At 45.5% G+C, this 20600-nt stretch overlaps 1 protein-coding gene across 1 annotated transcript in view; it reads left to right on the top strand.

The window, feature by feature from the left end:
* Positions 1 to 20600, top strand: part of SPTLC2 (serine palmitoyltransferase long chain base subunit 2) — a 91322-nt gene that overhangs the window by 54989 nt on the left and 15733 nt on the right. The window contains exons 4-9 of the mRNA XM_055132001.1: positions 1347 to 1495; positions 3970 to 4094; positions 10573 to 10666; positions 13944 to 14049; positions 15250 to 15469; positions 19052 to 19178. Coding sequence (XP_054987976.1) covers positions 1347 to 1495; positions 3970 to 4094; positions 10573 to 10666; positions 13944 to 14049; positions 15250 to 15469; positions 19052 to 19178 — 821 coding nt within the window. The remainder of the gene's footprint in view (positions 1 to 1346; positions 1496 to 3969; positions 4095 to 10572; positions 10667 to 13943; positions 14050 to 15249; positions 15470 to 19051; positions 19179 to 20600) is intronic.

Consider the following 20600-nt stretch of genomic DNA (forward strand, 5'->3'; position numbering starts at 1 on the left):
CATATGATTTTATTAGACACCCAAGTAGTGCATGATGGAATTGTCTTTATTTGGGGGGCTTACACAGGCTCTGAAGGTTGGTGGAGGGATGTGTGGCGCTGGTTATTGAAACTAGGGTGCCTGTATGCAAATCATACAGTCCATTCCCTTCAAGTATCTTCCTATAGTGTCTTTTTTTTTTCTTTCTAAAAGACAACTGGCTATCCTTTAGGGATAGCGGGTTGAATTGTGTCATCTTGTCCCCCAAAGATAGCCCAGACCATACAGTTAAAATCTTTCACACATTTTTCTTAGGTCAGAAGGGTCCCTAAACCACGTTGTTCTCACTTGGAGGCCTGGGTCTCAAATATGCCACGAAGAGCTTGCCAGGCTCTGCTGTGAGGACCGGATATTCTCGGTAGCTTGCCAGGATAACTTTTATAGTGGTTCCATGGACTTCTCAGCATATATCCTTCCATGGATGTGGGAATTTTGAAGTCTAAGAGTATGTCTGTCTCTCAGTGGATAAGCATTGCCAAATTGCCCTCCTCCCCACAAAAGCACTCATTATTATTTTTTTTTTTCAATGCCGGGTGTGTGTGGAATGATTTAGGGCCACATCTGGTGCTTGCCAGAGCCCCAGAGCTCGGGGCTGTTCCCAGCTTGGAGCTCAGGGATCTTGTAATTGAACTGTGGTTGGCCTCCTGCTAGGCAAGTGAGTTAACCTCTGGACTCAGTATCGTAACCCCTTTACCTTTGCACTATCTCTTTGTCCCCCTGATTATTCTTATCTTGTATGTGAGACTATTATGACCAACTGATAACATGCTCAGTTTTTTTTTTTGGGGGGGGGGTCATACCTGGCGACGCACAGGGGTTACTCCTGGCTCTGCACTGAGGAATTACTCCTGGCAGTGCTCAGGGGACCATATTGGATGCTGGGAATTGAACCCAGGTCGGTCTTGTGCAAGGCAAAAGCCCTACTCGCTGTGCTATCACTCCTGCCCCACATGCTCAGTTTTTAATCTTTATTGACAGGTGAAACTTGGGGGCTTTGTTTTAAGTTCCACTATGCTAATTGGTAGTGAGTTTCTTAGGCAGTGGCTATGTGCACACCCCCCACCCCATATTCCAAGGGACCCTGGGAAAAGTCACGCTAATGGAGGAGGGATGGATGACACAGGGATAGGAGGAGGGCTCACCAGGAAACAGGGTTGGAAGAGGCCACATTCTGGAAAAGGTTAAGAAACTGCTCTAGAACAGTTTCTCTCCTGTATACGGTACTTGTAGATTGGTGCATCTGTTATTCCACATAAGCATTGTATTTACTTATGAGTCTCATAGACTTTTATGCTGTTGCAATGCAGGTATACAGGGAATATAATCAAAGGTGTGATAAACATGGGCTCCTACAACTACCTTGGATTTGCACGAAATACTGGGCCGTGTCAAGAAGCAGCTGCCCAAGTCCTAGAGGACTATGGAGTTGGTGTCTGCAGCACGCGGCAGGAAATTGGTGAGTGAGCATGCGTTTGGGCCGCCCAGGTTTTCTTCTTGACTTTGTGTGCAGGGGGGAATATTACTGGTGCAGAGTTAGAATATTAAGGACCCAGGTATATACTTAGCCAGGCAGTTTGTTTGTTTGTTTGTTTGTTTGTTTGTTTATTTTAACCATGAAGTTTTAGGTCAGGTAAAATGCTTTGTTTTTTGGAACTGGTTGATGACTGATGCTTTCAGCACATCTTGAAATATATTTATCTTTCTTATATATTTTTCAGCATATACAGGATATCTCCATAAGGTTCTGTATTTAATTTGTGACTTTGATGTTGATTTTATTGGCTTTAGCAATTAAGCTGTTATGAGTGCCACTTACTGAGCCTATGGGCATACAAGGGTTAATCTGTTTCCATACCTGTAATTTGGGGCTAATAATTATTCTTACTTTACAGGACTGTTTCAAGAATTAAATAAGTTAGTGCATGTAATAAACTTGTGTGAATGTTAACTCATTATTATTATATACCCATAAAGTATAAAGTTTAACATATTTATGTGAGGAGATTTATTTTAGTTGAAAGGAGGATTCAGAATTCTTTGTTTTGTCCAAGGGAATAACTATAGAAGGTGTAAGGCAGCTTTCTGGATATTCTTACTGTGACCACCCCAAAGCTAAATGAATTAAAATAGTAAATTGCTATTTATTTAATGAATAATAAATTCTGAGATATGACTCAGAGGTAGAGCTTGTCCTTTTTTTTTTTTTCTTTTTGGGTCACACCCAGCGATGCTCAGGGGTTACTCCTGGCACTGCACTCAGGAATTACTCCTGGCGGTGCTTGGGGGACCATATGGGATGCCGGGGATCGAACCCGGGTCGGCCGTGTGCAAGGCAAACGCCCTCCCCACTGTGCTATCGCTCCAGCCCCGGTAGAGCTTGTACTTATGTGTGGAAAACCCTGGGTTTGGTCCCCAGCCCCAACAAAACAAAATAACTAAAACAATAATTCATTTATTAATGGAACAGGAGATTTTCACATGCTGCTGAGTTGTTCAGACTCGGGGGCCTCAGTTAGAGGTGCACTGTGCAGTGAAGACAAACACTAATCATATCATACATCTTTATGACCTTTTTACTCTATAAAGTGCTTGAGTATATAATCTCTTGCTCTTAGCAAGTACCATGGAGTGGGTAGCACAAATACTATTACATTATTATATTACTATAAAATACATATTATTATATGTATTTGCCAGATAAGAAACTGGGACCCAGAAAGGCTGAATGAATTGCTGGAGCTTTAAGGGCTCCTGGCATTAAAACTCGGACTCTTCTTTCATCCTATTTTCTCGTTATGTAGCCTCTATCACGGATGAGTAGTGTTCAGTCCCTAAGGCTCTGAGTATTGGCATGAACTCACACGGAAAGTTTGCCCGTCAGAGCCGGTGAGGGACGGTGCTTTGTAGCCTGTCTTCTGCTGTGTGACAGACTGTCCCCAAGTGTCCCGGCACAAGTTATGTGCTTGTGATTCTGCACTTCGGGGAGGTTGACGTTTATCATAGTTCCACGAGTGTGTGCGCCCTCCTGACCCCTCAGCCACGAGGGGGGATCAGCCGAGGCCGGCCCCTTCCTACCCCCTCCACCGTTTAGAGTCCTTCAGCACGTTAGCTCTTAGCTCTCCACGTGATCTTTCTTCTTTTACAGTTTTTGGGTCACAGTCAGCGATGCTCAGGGCTTACTCCTCGTGCTGCCCGGGAAAAATCATAAGGATGTGGAGATTGAACCCGGTTGGCCATGCACTAGGCAGATGCCTCCCTGCCGTACTATCTCTCTGGCCTCCTCTACATGACCTTCCTTTTACAGTGGGCTGCTTAGTTTTTCTTTTTCTTTTTTCTTTTCTTTTCTTTTCTTTTCTTTTCTTTTCTTTTCTTTTCTTTTCTTTTCTTTTCTTTATTTATTTATTTATTGCTTTTTGGGTCACACCCGGCAATGCACAGGGGTCACTCCTGGCTCTGCACTCAGGAATTACCCCTAGTGGTGCTCAGGGGACCATATGGGATGCTGGGAATCGAACCCGGGTCGGCCGCATGCAAGGCAAACGCCCTACCCGCTGTGCTATCACTCCAGCCCCTTAGTTTTTCTTTTTAGCATTATTGTAATGTTATTAATTTTTTTGAACCAAATCTGGCAGTGCTCAGGGTTTACTTCTGACTCTGTGCTCAGGGATCACTGCTGGGAGTAGTAGGGGGCCTTATGTAGTGCCAGGAATTGAACCAGAGTTGGCTAGGTGCGAGGCAGGCACCTTAAACTCTACTATCTCTTTGGCCCAACATTTATGTTCTTTATGAGTCATCACTCATTGTAATATTGTCTTTCATAAACCTTAGTCTTGAAAGATTATAATACATAGATTACAGTTTTATTTTATAAAGTAACAAGTAATTCTTAAACTTGGAGTTTGATCATCTTGACCTTCTTAACCTCCACAGGAAACCTTGACAAGCATGAAGAGCTAGAGAAGCTTGTGGCAAGGTTCTTGGGTGTAGAAGCTACTATGGCTTATGGCATGGGATTTGCAACGAATTCAATGAACATTCCTGCTCTTGTTGGCAAGGTGAGACAGTCAATCACGAGAACTCCTTTATATGTGTCTGTCCTTTGTTTCTTCGAGCACACAGAGCAAGCCAGGGCTAGAGTGGCTTTCCTAGATGTGTTTTGGCGATGTCCTGTGGAGACTAAGCTTTCTGGCTAGACCCAGGATTCTTTCCTTTTCCACTCAGTGGCTCTTGCCTTCTTCATTTAATATAGTTTGTTTTTGTTTGGGACCACACCGGGTTCAGTGCTTGGGGACTACTCCTAGTAGGACTCTGGGGACCTCTATGTGATGCCAGGGATTGAACTGGGTAGCCCCCGTGCAAGGCAAGGGTATAGAACATTTGAAAACATTGCCAACTTGTTTGATCTGATTGATATTTATGAAACCCTTCATTTGCAGTAGCAAAGCATTTGCCAAATTAAATATTTAAGTCATTCTCTAACATTCTCAACAGTAAATTCCATTTTAATATTTTTAAAATCTGATAAGATACAGTAAGTGCAGATATTATGAACTAAGTGGGGATGTATTATGTCACAATTCATTGCCATATGAATTGTGTCCCATGGTGGGACTAATATATATATTAGTCCCATGGTGGGACTAATATATATATTCAGGAAAAGAAATGGTTTGAATTGGGTCGTTTAAATTTTCTTTTCTTTTCTTTTCTTTTCTTTTTCATTTTGGGTCATACCGGTCGATGCACAGGGCTTACTCCTGGCTCTGCACTTAGGAATTACTCCTGGCGGTGCTCAGGGGACCATATGGGATGCTTGGAATCAAACCCGTGTCGGCTGAGTGCAAGGCAAACTATCGCTCCAGCCGCCAGGTCATTTAAATTTTCACCTAAAGAAATTACAAAAGAAGAGCAAATTAAATCCGAAGATATTGATAAATGCAGGTCAGATAGTGCAATAAAGGTAAATGAAGAAATCAGTGAATTTGAAAATACATAGAAGAAAACAGTGAAGCCAAAAGTTGGTTTCTAGAGAGGAATGGGAAAAATGCTTACTTTTTTTTTTCTTTTGGTTTTTGGATTGCACCCAGCAATGCACAGGGGTCACTCTTGGCTCTGCACTCAGGAATTACTCTTGGCAGTGCTCGGGGGACCGTATGGGATGCTGGGAATTGACCCGGGTCAGCCTCGTGCAAGGCAAACACCCTACCCTCTGTGCTATCGTTCCAGCCCCAGAATGGGAAAAATGATTCGATCCCTGGACTGGGAAGCTCAATGAAGGGCTGTTGTGTTCTTTGCATGCAGAAGCCCTGGGATCCATCCCTTGTACCAAGGTACCACATGTCCCCGTAGGCATTGCCAGGAGTGGCTCCTGAGCACCAGGGGCCGTGACCCGCAAACAGAAACAGATGGAAAAAGGGTGAAATTTCTTACCAGACTACTCAGGATGAAAAGAGAGGAAAGAAACAAAAGACCAGTAGTTTTTGCATCTATTAAGCAAATTCATTTTAGCTTTTCTTATGTTCTACATATGTGTGGTCCCTCTAGTTTCACTTTTGTACTATTCCTAACATCTCAGTTGTTGACTTGTTTGATTTAAAAAAAAATCTTGGTACAAATGTGTTTATGTATATTTTGCTTCTGAAAAAAAAAAAAACCCAAAACAAACATAAAACACATCACAAGTGGCAAGAATGAAAGAGGGTATATCACTATGCAGACTATAGACATAAAAGAATTATAAAAACAACTTGATATCAGTAAATTCACTCGGTATGTACTGGACAGATTTCTTAAAAGATAAATGAACAGGCTTTGACTTAACCTTAAATACCATACGTTGATGGCTTGCATTTTGGCGGTATCAACCTAAGATTCTTATTTGGAATTTCTTTAAAATTTCTCAACTTTTGGGTTAAATAATCTCATTCTGATTAAAAACTATTAATATTACCTAGAATTCAGTTTGCAAACAGACATGAAAAATTCTTACCTTAGAGACTTCTTCCAGATCAAATTTGATAATTGAATGTTATTAAATATTTAAGTCATTCTCTAACATTCTCAACAGGAAATTCCATTTTAATATTTTAAAAATCTGATAATAATCTATGGGGGGATTGCTTACTCAGTCCTCTAGTTTAAAGACTAGAGGAGAGGGTGTACTGGTTTAAGAGCTTCTGTCCTCAAAGCAGAAACATTGTATCGTGTCATTTAGTGTGGTTGTAACCTTAGGGGAACCTGGGTACTTCCCCAGCAAGTTTTCTCCCTTGCTATTTCTGTATTCTATATATTCTATAGAATATATTCTATATTCTATAAGATAGAATAATAATGGTGCCCATGTTAAAGAGTTGCTGTGAGAATCGAAAATAGTACTACATTAAAAAACTTTTACATCTGTTTTGGTATCTGAAGATATAATAGATACAATAGATACTAAACAAAAATACTTTTAGTAACTGAAGATATTAAGCACTTAGATACATTGATGTTTAAATGGTTGCTTTTGGTTTATTTTGAGCAATCCGGGCTTTGTGCTCAGGAATCACTCTTGGCCGTGTTCTGGGGACCATACATGTTACCTGTGTTGAACCCTGACTTCCTGCAGAAAAAGCATGTGCTCCAGCTCTTCGAGCTGTTCCCTAGCCCTGAAGTACTTTCCTGCTCTTTGTCTGTCTGTTTTGGGCCATATTCCCCCAGTGCTTGGGCTGCTTCCAGCTCAGTGCTCGGGGGTGACTCCCGGGGGTGCTCTGAGGAGCACACACTGCCAGGGATTGAGTCTTGGTCTTCTGCCTGCAAAGTGTGCCCCGCCCAGCCCAGGGGAGTTACCTTTCCCTGCTGACATTTAAGCTTTATTTCTGTTTTGAACCAAGGATATAATAGCGACTCATCATGGATCTGAAGAAGGGAGAAAGAGAGCCACATCGAAATGATGACTAACGCTATGGAAGTATGAGAAAAATAGCAGTTGCGTTGATGCTAGGGGGAAACTACCTAGCTGGAAGGAGGAGAGACAAGTTGTGTATGGATATCTGGCCAGACAGATGGTGCATGGAAGGAGACGAGGGGCAGACGTCCTCTCAGGGCGCAGTGGGGTGCCAGGATGCTAAGCAAAGGCCCTGAAGCCTTGCAGAAGACAGAGTTCCCTTCTGCTTTGACAGATGTCGTCACTGATGCCGCTGCCACCACGCTGCAGTGCTGGCGCCTCCTGTTGGCAGATCTGAGGGTCGGAGTCAGGGCCTCACACGTGCTAGGCTGCCCCTCGTGGCACATCAGCCATCTCAGCACTTTACGGAGGCAGATTCAGGCTGGGGAAGAGCTGCAGAGGAGCGCCCGGTGCCCGAGTGGCCTTCCCTCAGCTTCCCTCTCGGCTCGCAGCTTACATCACAATGGAGCGGAACTCGTCTCAAGCTTAGGAACGAAGTTTTAGAGTTTGTTAAGCACGCGACGTATTTCGGTTTCACCAGTGTTTCCACTGATGCCTTTTCCCCAATTCCCCCGCCCACCCCAAGATCCCAAGATCTAGTTAAGCATCTGCATTACATTTAGTTGTGTTTCACCAGTTCCCTGCAGTCTGTCTGTCTGTCTCTGTCTCTCAGGAACTTGACCGTTGAGCTGGGCACGGGCCGTTTCTTTTGCCTGCTGTTTTGTCACAATTCAGCTAAGCCCGTGTGTGTCTGAGGATATTCCAGAGGTCACGTGCTTTCTCAGGCAGATCCTTGGTGTTTGTTTGTCCCTAGTGGCACTCACCCTAAGGTGTCACTAAGATTCACATTCTAAATGTGCCATTTTTTTTAAATTAAAAAAAGTTTCTTTTGGGGCTGCAGTGATAGCACAGTGGGTAGGGTATTTGCCTTGCACGTGGCCCACCCGGGTTCGATTCTCAGCATCCCATATGGTCCCCTAAGCAATGCCAGGTGTAGTTCCTGAGTGCAGAGTCAGGAGTGACTGTGCATTGCCAGGTATGACCCAAAAAAGTTTCTTTTGAGCACACCTGGTGATGCTCAGGGGTTGTTCCTGGTTTTGCACTCAGGAATTACTCCTGGCGGTGGACCATAAGGGATGATAGATACAGTCTATCATAGGTTAGAACCTGGGTCGGCTTTGAGCAAGGCCAGGGCTCTACCCACTGTACTCTTCTTTTTGAATGATCTTTCCAGCCCCGTGTACCATTCCTTTTGAAATGATCATATGTTGGGCAGAGGTTCTTTAGGATTTTGTAAATATTCTGCATCTGATTAAAGTTATATCACCATTTTTAGCAACCAGCCTGTGGATCTTGATGGTGGAGGTTATTACCTTAGTATTCTAGTGGTAGTTTTTGCTTTTTTTCCTTTCATCTACGTTTATTAGTTGGAATTTTTGCTAAAGTAAGCACTGTTGCTTTTCTCCAATGTGTTTACACAGTATGGATTTACAAGTATTCTCTTATTTGCGTCCAGCCTGCCTGCTTTCTGTTTCATTGTTCAAGTTGTTCCAGTTGGCTGGCCATTGGGAGATCTTTTAGACGGGGCCCCTAAATGTGCATGTCTCCTTCCTCTTCCTTTGTATCTCTAAGTAACCTCTATTTGGTCGCATGCCAAGATGCTTCAACTCCATCTTCTCTGCCCCAGCCTGAGGATTAGCTGGTTTCTTCTATTGGAGGATGTTATTTAGAAACTAAGGTCTGGTGTACTTTTTGCTACTGGAATGCACGGGAATGTTGCTGCTATTTTCTTCTCATTTGTTTTGTTTGGGGCCATACCTGGTGTCCCGGGGAGCTACTCCTGGCTCTCAGGAGACCATGCGGTGCTGGGCTCTAACTCAGGCTTCCCATGAGGAGGCATGAGAAAGCAGGTACTCACTGGTTGAGCTGTCTCTCTGGCCTGTTTTTGTGTGTGTGTGTGTGTGTGGGGGGGTGTTGATGGTATACCCAGCAGTGCTTAGGGCTTGCTTCCAGCTCTGGGTTCTGGGACCACTCCCGGCAGAGCTCAAGGGTCTATTTGGGGTACAGGGGATCAAGTCCAGGTTGGCCACATGCAAGGCAAGTGCACCCTGCCCACTTTACTGTTCCTCTGGTCCCTGGCCTGTCTTTTTTAACTCTTGGTGAATAGAAGTAGAAAAAGAAATAAACATCTGCTAACTGATATATGTGCACATCTCTGTGCATGTATGTACATATTTGAAAACACTTAGAAGCACAAGCCATATGGTTCCTCTATTTTATTTTTATTTTTTTTGCTTTTTGGGTCACATCCGTTATGGGCAGGGGTTACTCCTGGCTCTTCACTCAGGAATTACTCCTGGCGGTGCTCAGGGATGCTGGGAATTGAACCCAGGTCGGCCTGTGCAAGGCAGACGCCCTACCCGCTGTACTATCACTCCAGCCCCCCTCATTTTTATTTTAACTGGGTTGCTTTTGTTGTTCTTTTTGGGCCACACCAGTAGTGCTTACTCTTGACTTGATGCTCAGGAATCACTTCTTGGTGTCTCATGGTTTGCCTCAGATCGAACCCAGGTTGGCTGCATGAAAGGCAAGCACTCTATCCACTGTATCATTGCTCCATCCCCCGGGCTGCTTTTTAATATTGCTTATGAAAGTTTACACACAGTAAGAATTACAAATAGCTAACTGTAGTTGCAAGCCTCTAAAGTATTCCTCTGAGAATATTCTGCAAGAAATAGGCAAATGTATCTCTATTGATCTTCTCTTGAAGAGCTGTGATTTACTTTCGGTGCCTTTTCTGCTATCCAGCTGGGTATTTTGATGTCGTTGTTGAGAGAGAAAAGCCTGCTCAGATGGAAGATGGTCAGATCGTACAGCTGAACAGACTCAGGAATTCTGCAGAGTGAGAGCTGGGGAAGAAGTGAAAGCCTGCGGCCTTAGCCTTGCCGCCTTAGCAGAATGCCAGATGCACACACTAGCGTGAAGCGTGGGCGTGGGTTTTAAGGCCAGACTGAGGCCTTCCCTTCATAGTAGCTGGGGGGGGGGGGAATTGATAAGTAGGGTGTGCTTGACCTCTCTGATGTAGGGTAGGGATGAGAAGAAGAATGTGCTATCTCCACAGGCTTGATCCTCTCAGCTGCCATCTCTCCCACCGTGCTTTCCATTAATAAAACTCAGAGTTGTACCAGAACCATGAAATTCTCCCAAAACAATGAATGGGAGCAGTGAATGCCGGCGTGTCAGGTTTCAGGTACTAATCTGTTGCTCTGTAGGTGTTTAAGGCAATTACAGGATTGAGGAGATAAATTAAGGACTGGGGATGCGGTTTGGCAATAGCGCACATGCTTCATGTGTGAGAGAGAGACCCTGGCTTCTTCCTTGGCACCACCAAAATAAAGCAAAACAAAACCCCAAACAGCGTAAGTTAAAAGAGTAGAATTTTGCACCTATTTCTAATCTTGCAGTAAGAAAAAAAATTTTTTTTCTTGTTCTTTAATTGCTCTACAATTTTGCAGGCTTTCCTTATGACATAAGATTTTAGCGTTTTGTCATTTGCGTAACCGAGTCTGCCCTCCACTTCTCATTTCCCTCTGCTTGTGGTTTTACAGGGCTGTCTGATTCTGAGTGATGAACTGAACCACGCCTCCCTGGTTCTAGGAGCCAGACTCTCGGGAGCGACCATTCGAATCTTCAAGCACAACAGTGAGTTGGTGGGAGAATGCGCCGCCGCTGGGCTTGGTGCTACATAGTTGGTGCTACATAGTTTTTGTATCGGTGGCAGTGGGAATATTAGTTACAGTTAAAATAGAAAATAAAGGACTGGGAGACAGTGCAAAGGATTGGAGCCATGTTTTGTATGCAGCTTTTTTTTAACTGATTATAAGAACATTTTATAATAATTATTTTATGTTGTTAAACTTTTTGTTTTTAACTTTGTGTATAATGTCTTGCTACACAGACTTGTTCAAATTATTGTTACAGTTGCTATCTTAGGACTGATTTTTGCGTAATGTGTCCCCTACTCTAAGATAATGATGTAATTTTGGCAGTTTTATGTAATATGTGTGTATATTATTGTGTGTATATGTATATTTTGCATGTATATGTTTAAAAGATATACATACATTTGTATATATGCAATGTGTACGATATACATATACAGTATATATACAATATATTATATATAATGTTGTATAGTGTATAAATGTATGATATATTCTACACATATATTCTCCATATATATATTATAATTTCTTTTGGGCCACAGCTGGTGGTGTGCAGGACTTAACCCTGACTCTGCTCAGGGATCACTCCTAGCACTGCTTGGGACCAATATGGGATGCCAGGGATTGAACCCTGGTCAGATGCATGCAGGGCAAGCTCCATACCCTCTCTTCTGTCATTCCAGCCTCTGTAGCATATTTTTATTTTTAACTATTTTGTTGTTTTGGGGTCAAAACTGGTGGTGCTTAGGGGTATCTCCTGGCTCTGCACTGGGAATTACTCCTGGTAGTCTCAGGGGACCATACGGGATGCCGGGGATTGAACCCAGGGTGTCTGTGAGCAAGGCAAGTGCCCTACCCTATCTCTCCAGCCCCTTCTGTAGCATATTTTTATTTTGCACTTTTAATGTACATGAACATGGGGAGTATAATATGAGAGATAACTGGATTTTTTTCCCCCTTGGTAGATAATATGCTTAGGCATTCTACTGTAGATATTTCCTTTCATCTAGCATTTGAGAAAGTATTTCCTTTTCTCTTTCTGTCTATAAGGAGAGGAAACTGAACAGTGAGTGCATGTTTCCTTGTCTCCTGCTGACTGCCACCCTCCCCTCTGCAGCAGAGCTGGAGTCTTCAGAGCAGGACATAATCACATCTCTGGGGGCACCTATGTCTGGGCTGGGTATTTAGAAAAATTGAAGGTATAAGCACAACCTCAATTTTTCTCTTACTATGTCTGTGATGCCGTTTTCTTTCCTTATTTGTCTTTTGTCTATACTGTCTTTCACAAACAGATCAAAGCCACATCCCTTAGTAACTCTCTTCCTCTGGATCGAGTAATAACTAATGGGAGGCCCAGCTTGTAGCCAGGGTGAGCACTGGTCTTGCATCGGAGAGGCCTGGGTTTGACCACTGACACACACACACACACACACACACACACACACACACTCTCACACTCACACTCACACTCACTCACACTCACACACACTCACAAAGTAAAATCAGATTTTATGATAGGATGTTTCCCACCCATGTTAATTTTATACCAGATTGAATGTTGTGTAGACGGTGGGGTGGGGTTTGGGGGGGTTGTGGTTGGTTTTTTTTTTTTTGGGGGGGGTACCAGGTGTCAAACCTCAGGGTATTATTTCAGGGAAATAGCATTTTATATATACATACATACATATTCATATATATGTATACCCCCTTCCTCAGGGGCTGGGGCCCACCTGGCAGCGTTCTGGGAGAGTCCCTCGCTGTGCTCAGCTGTGACCTCTGCTGGTGCTCTGGTTCCAGCCAGAGCTGTGGTAGAGAGAGCCGTGTGCGAGGCCAGAGCCTTTCTGGCCCCAGGGCAGATATTTGTAGCATGATGCCTGGAGGGGTGGCAAGCGGTCGTCTTCAAAATGTTATTTTAGTCTATTTACTTATTATTTTTTATTTTGGGGGGTGGGGATTTGGGGCATAGCCCAAACTATGGCCCCTTTCAAAAATGTCATTTTTAACAATCGTTACAGTTGTGCTCTTCCTTAGTGGCAGCCAGCCAGCCTCTTTCCTAGGGGGGTTGCCACCCTCGGCGCTGTAGGGCCTGGTTGCGTACAGACAGCTGATCAGTCAAACTCGGAACAATCGCAGCTGATTGCCAGACCTACACAACAGTTTCCTGCGTGCTCAGACGGGTGTAATTTTAGCCCGTCACCAAGATAAAGCTGTTTCACGAGCCCTTTTCACTTCGCAAGGGAAGAGGGACCATGTGCTTTGGAAGTCATTTCAAGTCAGCCCCTCCCTCCCTGCGGGCTCTGTAGAGATTGTGTATTTGTGGTGTTTGCCCACTCTCTTGCCACTCTCTTGGCTCAGTCTTCTTTATGCACCTACTTTTTTTTTTTTTTTTTTTTTTTTTTCTTTTTGGATCACACCCGGTGATGCACAGGGGTTACTCCTGGCTCTGCACTCAGGACTTACCCCTGGCGGTGCTCAAGGGACCATATGGGATGCTGGGAATCGAACTCAGGTCGGCCACTTGCAAGGCAAATGCCCTCCCTACCCGCTGTGCTATTGCTCCAGCCCCTATGCACCTACTTTTGAATGATGTCCTAGGATTAGGGATCAAATTGACTACGTGAATACGGAAACAGGTAGAAGAAAGATGAGGTATTGTCCAGAAACACTGGCCACTGCATAAGCTTGCTCATCAGTGGACTCGGCCACAGTCATTGAATCAGTTTTCTCTGATTTTGAACATTTTTTTGGTATGTTTTCTCTAATTTTTGGCAGGGGGTGGGGATGGAGTGAAGAGACTGGGGTTTGGGGGCTCTATTTGGGAAGCTACTCCTGACCCTCTACGTGGTGATCGCTCCTGGTGGTGCTCAGAGTACTGCATGGCGCTGGGGACTGAGCCTGGGTCTCCCAGATGCAGAGCCTGTGCTTGGCCCTTGGAGCTGTCTCTTCCACCCAGCTAACATGAGATTTCAAGAAAGCAGTTCCAGAGAGATGGGCTGCAAGGCTGGAACCCGGGATGCAGTCCCCAGCATTGCATGGGCCCTGACCCTCACAGGGAACAGACCCCCCCCTCCCAGCACCCCAAAATAGCACTAGCTTACCCATTGGGCCGTTTTATTGAATGCATTGTCAGTTCTAATTATGCAAACTAATGTCCTTCCCTTATACGTTCCTCCTGAAGAAGAAACATAGAGTCGCCTTTCCGGAATTAAGACCAGAGAGAAGAATGTACTGAAATTCCTTTTTGTGTGCTTTAGATATGCAAAGCCTAGAGAAGTTACTGAAAGACGCCATTGTCTATGGTCAGCCTCGGACACGAAGACCCTGGAAGAAAATCCTCATCCTCGTGGAGGGAATCTATAGGTAATTCTGTTTTATTGTTTTTCAACTTTTTCTTTTCCCCTCTTGGGATGGGGACTTGGGCCATACCCACCGATGCTCAGGGCTTACTCCTGGCTCTGTGCTCAGAGATCACAGCTGGCAGTGCTCGGGGGACCAGTGTGGTGCTGTGGATTATACTAGGCTCAGTTGTGTGCAAGACAAGCGCCTGAAACCCTATACAGTCTCTCTGACCCACTGTGATATTATTCGAATTTTTTGTGATTTGGCCTCATGACATTGTAGAAAATGTAATCTAAAAGACACATTAATCTAAAATTGAGGAGGAGACGGTGCTTGTGCAGCTTGTTAAAATAGCTGGAGCAGAGTTAATACCAACAGTCATTTATTTGTTGATCATTTGCTGGGTTCTTCTTTATACCCATGAAACTGTTTGGTCTCCAAATCTCCCTTCTGTTTATGTGCTTTGTTCTTCTACTGTTTTGTAGACAAACTTTTTAGGTGCAAGAATTGGTGTTTTCTAATAAGACAAAACAAATTACACACTAGATAATTTTAAAGCTTCTTTTACTTATGTGCAACCTCTTTGCTTATTCTTAACTCCCATTAAAAAATAAAACTGTTTTGTGCAATCCCATATTTAAAAAATTATTTTGTGTAATATATATATATATAAAATACAAAGTCAGTTGCCTAGGCAGACTGTAGCAGAATCTGTTGTAATCTTTATCTTTTTCAGCTGAACTAAGATCCATTTTATTCTGGTGAAGTTTTAAAATATCCAGTCTTCCCCAAACAGAAAAGGTCCAGTCTCCTTTCCCCTAGACATCTGCCTCACCATGGCGTCATCTCACATTGCCAACTTAAAACCACAGGCGGAGTTGTCAGACAGTGCAGTACTCTGGGTCGGGGAGATGGCGCAAAGGGGTGGAGATTTTTATTTTCTGGTTCCATTCCCAGAGTTCCGTTCCATTCCATTCCATTCCATTCCATTCCATTCCATTCCATTCCATTCCATTCCATTCCATTCCCTTCCCTTCCATTCTCTTCCCTTCCCTTTCCTTCCATTTCCACATGGTTCCCCATGCACTGCTGGGGTGTGGCCCTCGGGCACTGTTGGATGTAATTCCCCCAAGCCAAAGTAAAATAAATAAAAAGTTATATACTTTAAAAATTCAGTTGTAAATAAAGGGGCAAGTTCCTGATCTCATCCTGTCTTGCCAGCATGGAAGGATCAATTGTTCGTCTCCCGGAAGTGATTGCCCTTAAGAAGAAATACAAGGCATACTTATACTTGGATGAGGCGCACAGCATCGGGGCGTTGGGCCCGACTGGCCGTGGTGTGGTCGAGTACTTCGGCCTGGACCCGAAGGATGTGGACGTCATGATGGGCACATTCACCAAGAGCTTCGGTGCTTCTGGAGGGTACATTGGAGGCAAGAAGGTAAGTGGACCGTGCGGTGGTTCTGGTCGGAGGCGCCGGCTCCGGAGTCTCCGCTTGCTCACAGCCCGAGTCCAGGACCCGAGTCCTGACTCCCGAGTGTGCTTGTGGCCGCAGCTCCTAGCCCACGGACTTCACACTCCAGCTGTTTGCCGGGTAACCCCTCGGATCTGAAGGGCAGTTCTGTTCATTGTCCGTTGTTTCCTTAGTCGTTCTGCGCGATGGGACACTCTGAGGCACAGAACACCCTCTTGTGTGGCATAGTGCTCAGAGGCGTTGCCCGCTCGCCGTGGCTTTCTGTCGTCTCTGCATTGTGCTCACAGCTATGGGGGGGGGGGGGTGCTCGGGGCAGGCTGTGGCAGGAGCCCCGGGGAACAGAAGACGCTTTCCCTGCCCTGGGACTTAAATGCATCTCGGCTGAGCATGGAGACAGGCAGAAAGGAGATCGTTTGCTGGCTCTGTCTCTCGTGCTCCAGGCACTGGATCTTTCACTCTACTAGATAGTGAACTTCAAGGGGCTTCAGAGTCCCTGTGGGATGGACGTGACTTGGCGCTGGGCAGTCCTAGGTTTCCGCCCACAAACGCTGAACGGGTTTGGAAAAGCCTTTCAGCTTCCTCATCTGTAGAACAGAGAAGTTGGCCCGGCTTCTTTTTTTTTTTTTCTTTTTGGGCCACACCTGGCACTGCACAGGGGTACTCCTGGCTCTGCACTCAGGAATTGCCCCCTGGCAGTGCTCAGGGGACCATATGGGATGCTGGGAATCGAACCTGGGTCGGCCGCGTACAAGGCAAATGCCCTACCTGCTGTGCCCGGCTTCTTGTTGTAGGGTTTAAAAAAGTGACGTATGTCCCTGCAGCAACCTTGAAAGGGTTATGAAGGTACAGAACTGGCTGTCTCTTAGGCTGGGTCGAGGACGCGGAGGACAGGAGCACCTAGGTGGGAACACTGATTTCTAATCAGTGCTGGTGTGATCCCCCGGCCCACAACTCCTGCCAAAAAAAAAAAAACCCAAAATAAATAAGTAAACCCACCCCAAACCCACCATCAACAATCAAAGAACTTAATTTTTTTTTTTAAATGATCGATGCAGCGTTGGCAATCAAAGACAGAAAGGAGGTTAGTGGTAGTTGGTGGCTGGGGGTGTGTGGTGGGAAGTTAGGAGCTGACTGCTGATGAGGGTGAGGTTTCTTTTTGGGCACAGAACAGTCTAAAATCAGAGTTTCTGAAAGTTGCACAGCTCTGTGCTTGCACTGAAAGCCATTGAATTGTGCACTTTAAAAAACAGCCACGAGGGCATGTGAATTCTGTCTCCATTAAACCGTTGCCATGTCGAGTGTTTGTGGCACATCGTAGGTGTTGATAAACATCCTTTATTCCTCAGATTTTTGTTCATGATTCTAGGCGTCTATCAACTAGAGTTGATTGCTTGTTAAGATTTGCTGCTAAACGAAATGATAGAAAATGAATATTCCGGGAGATTGTTTGCATGTAGCTGCACATATATACTTTTGTCATTTTATGTGATTTTCAGTATACTTGAGGAAATAATATGTTCTGTGGTCAGTTTCCTCTTAGTTCTGATATCTTTTTTTTTTTTAAAATTTTTTAAGTGAGGCAAGGTAGCTTTTTTTTGGTTACTTATTTTTTGCTTTTTGGGATTACACCTGGCAACGCTCTGGGGTTACTCCTGGCTCTGCGCACTCAGGAATTATACCTGGTGGTGGCTGGGGAACCATATGGGATGCCAGGGATCAAACCGGGGTCGGCCATATGCAAGGCAAACCTGCTGTGCTACTGCTCAGGCCCCAAGGCAAGATAGTTTTTGTTTTGTTTTGTTTTGTTTTGGCTTTTTGGGTCACACCCATGATGCACAGGGGTTACTCCTGGCACTGCACTCAGGAATCACTCCTGGCAGTGCTCAGGGGACCATATCGGATGCTGGGAATCGAACCCAGGTCGATCGTGTGCAAGGCAAACGCCCTACCCGCTGTGCTATCGCTCCAGCCCCAAGGCAAGATAGTTTTTATTGAAAGAAATTTCCTTAGACATTAAGGGAGAGAGAAAAAGGTATTTTAGAGAGATCATGGGCTTCTTCGGAGTAGAAAAGGCAGCATGGAAAAGCACTGTGTTCAAGGGGAGAACGGGGCCTGAGAGAGCAATCCCAGAGTTTCTTTTTCTTTTCCCTTTTCCTTCTGGGTTTTTGGGCCACACCCAGCACTGCTCAGTACTCCCTCCTGGCTCTGTGCCGGGTTGAACCCAGGGTGCCCGTCTGCCACTCCGGCCCCCGCCTGGCTTCTGTGAGCGTGTGCTTTCGGTTTCAGCAGGTTAGACCTTACCAGACAGTAGGACTGCACCGCTCATCATTGTGAAACTTTCGTCACTGATGTGCTTCTTGATCCTGTCAGATGCCTTTACTGATGTAAGGAAAGACCCGGTGAATTTCTGTTTACTTTCTGCACACTTACATTATTTCATAAACCCGTGTGCCTGGAGAGTAAGTGATGCCTTTTAAGTTGGTGTCGGGAAGTGGTGTTTGTTTCTCTTTCCCCCTGAGGCAGTAATGTACAGGTGGCTTTGCAGACATAGTGTTGATACCCTGTTGTCATCTTCTGGAACATTTATTATTTTTTTATCAATTTTTTTTTAATGAATCACCATGAGAAAAGTTACAAAGCTTTCAGGTTTGAGTCTCAGTCATACAATGATCAAACTTACCCATCCCTTCACCAGTGCACATGTTCCACCACCAAGAACCCCAGTATACCTCCCCCCCGCGCTTTACTCTCTCTTTACTTTGATTACATGCAATACTTCAACAGAAAACTCACTATTATTATTTGGAATATTCTCCCAACCTGCCAAAAAGGCATCATTTGATAATTTGTTTTCCATTGCTGAGAATGAAGAGCATATGAGGTCGCTGTCGCGGCTGCGCGGTTTTGGATTTCTGGTATTTTAGTAATTAAGTCCAGAGAAATTTCTGCTAGAAGTCGAGTCACTGCAAGCTCGTACCTCTGGTTAGTGGGCTCTATACGATGGCAGTTGCCACGCCGCCGCCACCACCACCGCTGCCGAAAGGAAAGGCCGAGGGAGAAAAACCTTCCCCCTCCCGGGGCGGCATGGGGCCGTAGCTCCGTTCACAGTCTAGAGGCATTTCTGCAAGAAGCCGCTGGGTGCCGAAAGTAGTTAGCGGGCCTCCGGGATCATGGTCTTGTAGGAGCAGAGGAGCCGTTTCTGTGCGGCCGCTCGGGGCCTCATCTGGGCCTGGGACATTTGGAAGTAAGCCATATCTGAAAAGCAGTTCCACCTGGTAGCTGAGGACTGTCGACCCTTTGGTCCTGCTGAGTGTGTCCTCTAGAGAGGGCTTCTGTGGAGCTAGACTCCCGTCCTCCACGTCGTGGCACGTCCCCGGGCCTCAGGGCGCTGCCGTGTCACAGTGGCCTTCGGCGTCTGGCTGCGCCAGTTGGCCGGGCGTCCGTTCCCGTGCCGTGGAAGGGAGGGCCAGTCTCCTTCCTCCCGGAGGGACGAGTGCCCACTGCTCTCCTGCTCTGCCCGCCGCTCACGCGCCTCCGTCCCCTCCCTAGGAGCTGATCGACTACCTGCGGACTCACTCCCACAGCGCCGTCTACGCCACGTCCCTGTCCCCGCCCGTGGTGGAGCAGATCATCACCTCTATGAAGTGCGTCATGGGGGAGGACGGCACCACCCTGGGTAAGTGCCGTCCCCTCGGGAGAGTCCCTGGGCCCACAGAGTGCCCAGCAGCCGGGCATCTGCTTTGTCCGCTCTCTCTCTCTCTCTCTCTGTTCGTTTTCTGAGTAAGGGGCGAGCTGGCCAGGGGTGCGAGGTCTTGGTTTCTGCGGACGCTTCTCGGTGTATTGGGTACGCATGTCGGGAGAAGGAGTCCGGCGTGGTTCCCGGTGATTTTCTCACACTATCCTGTGGCCTCCTAAGCCCTAGGTAATAGGCTTCTGAATCTTTATTGAATTATACAGGGTTTGCTTGGGGGGGAGGGGGGCTGCATGTAAAATTACAGGTGACCGTATAGTTAGGTTTTGTTCCCATTGTATTTAAAAGCTGCTATAGCACTGTAGCCCTGTCGTCCTGTTGTTCATCGATTTGCTCGAGTGGGCACAAGTAATGTCTCCACTGTGAGACTTGTTACTGTTTTTGGCACATTTAATACGCCACGGGTAGCGTGCCAGGTTCTGCTGTGCCAGGTTCTGCTGTGCAGGCAAGAGACTCTCGGTAGCTTGCTGGACTCTCTGAGAGGGACAGAGGAATCGAACCTCGGTCGGCCGCGTGCAAGGCAAACACCCTACCCGCTGTGCTGTTGCTCCAGTAAAAGCTGCTATTTCCATGAATTAGTGTCCAGGATGTAATGCCTCTTAAGAATTCTTACTGAATATACAGTAGATAATAGAGGTTATTCCGAGTCTTTTACCCGAAAATGAACATTCAAGTGTGTTTCATTTTCTGCTACTTTTATTCTGCATCACCAGGGGGCAGTGTAGACTGCAAAAATTTAGAATAGAAGGGGTGTGGTTGAGTTTGTGGCGGAGGTTGGGATAAACATTTTCTTTTTTCCAATCATGATCAACTTTGTAACTGTGTATCTCACTGTGATTCAATTAAAAATGTAAATTAAAAAAGTTTTCTTTTTCCCTTGAAAGGACTTAGCTGTAAAGATGAAACATACACTGGTTTGACTTGTTATATTTTCAGTGCTTCTAAGATTAGTTTCCCTCTTCTAAAAGGTTCAAGTTCCCCCTCCCCCCTCTTGAGCTTTCCACTCAACAGTTAAATAAATCTGGGCCACACCAGTGGTGCACAGGCCTGAGGTGTGAGCTGTGCCACACAGCCCTTCCCAGTTCTACAGCAGCCCCCAGGGCGTGGCCCCCAAACAGAACAAACGAGACCCAAATGTCTAAGACCCCAATAATAGTACAGCGGGGAAGGCATTTGCCTTGCATGCAGCTGACTTAGGTTCAATCCCTGGCATCCCGTACAGTCCCTGATCGTTACCAGGAGTAATTCCTGTGTGCCGAGCCAGGAGCAACCCCCAAACATCACTGGGTTGACCCAAAAAGTCCCCCCCTTCCCCTCAGTGACCCCTTTGGTATATTCTATAATGAT

This window comes from Sorex araneus, chromosome 3 (assembly GCF_027595985.1).
Source record: "Sorex araneus isolate mSorAra2 chromosome 3, mSorAra2.pri, whole genome shotgun sequence".
Taxonomy (NCBI): Eukaryota; Metazoa; Chordata; class Mammalia; order Eulipotyphla; family Soricidae; genus Sorex; species Sorex araneus.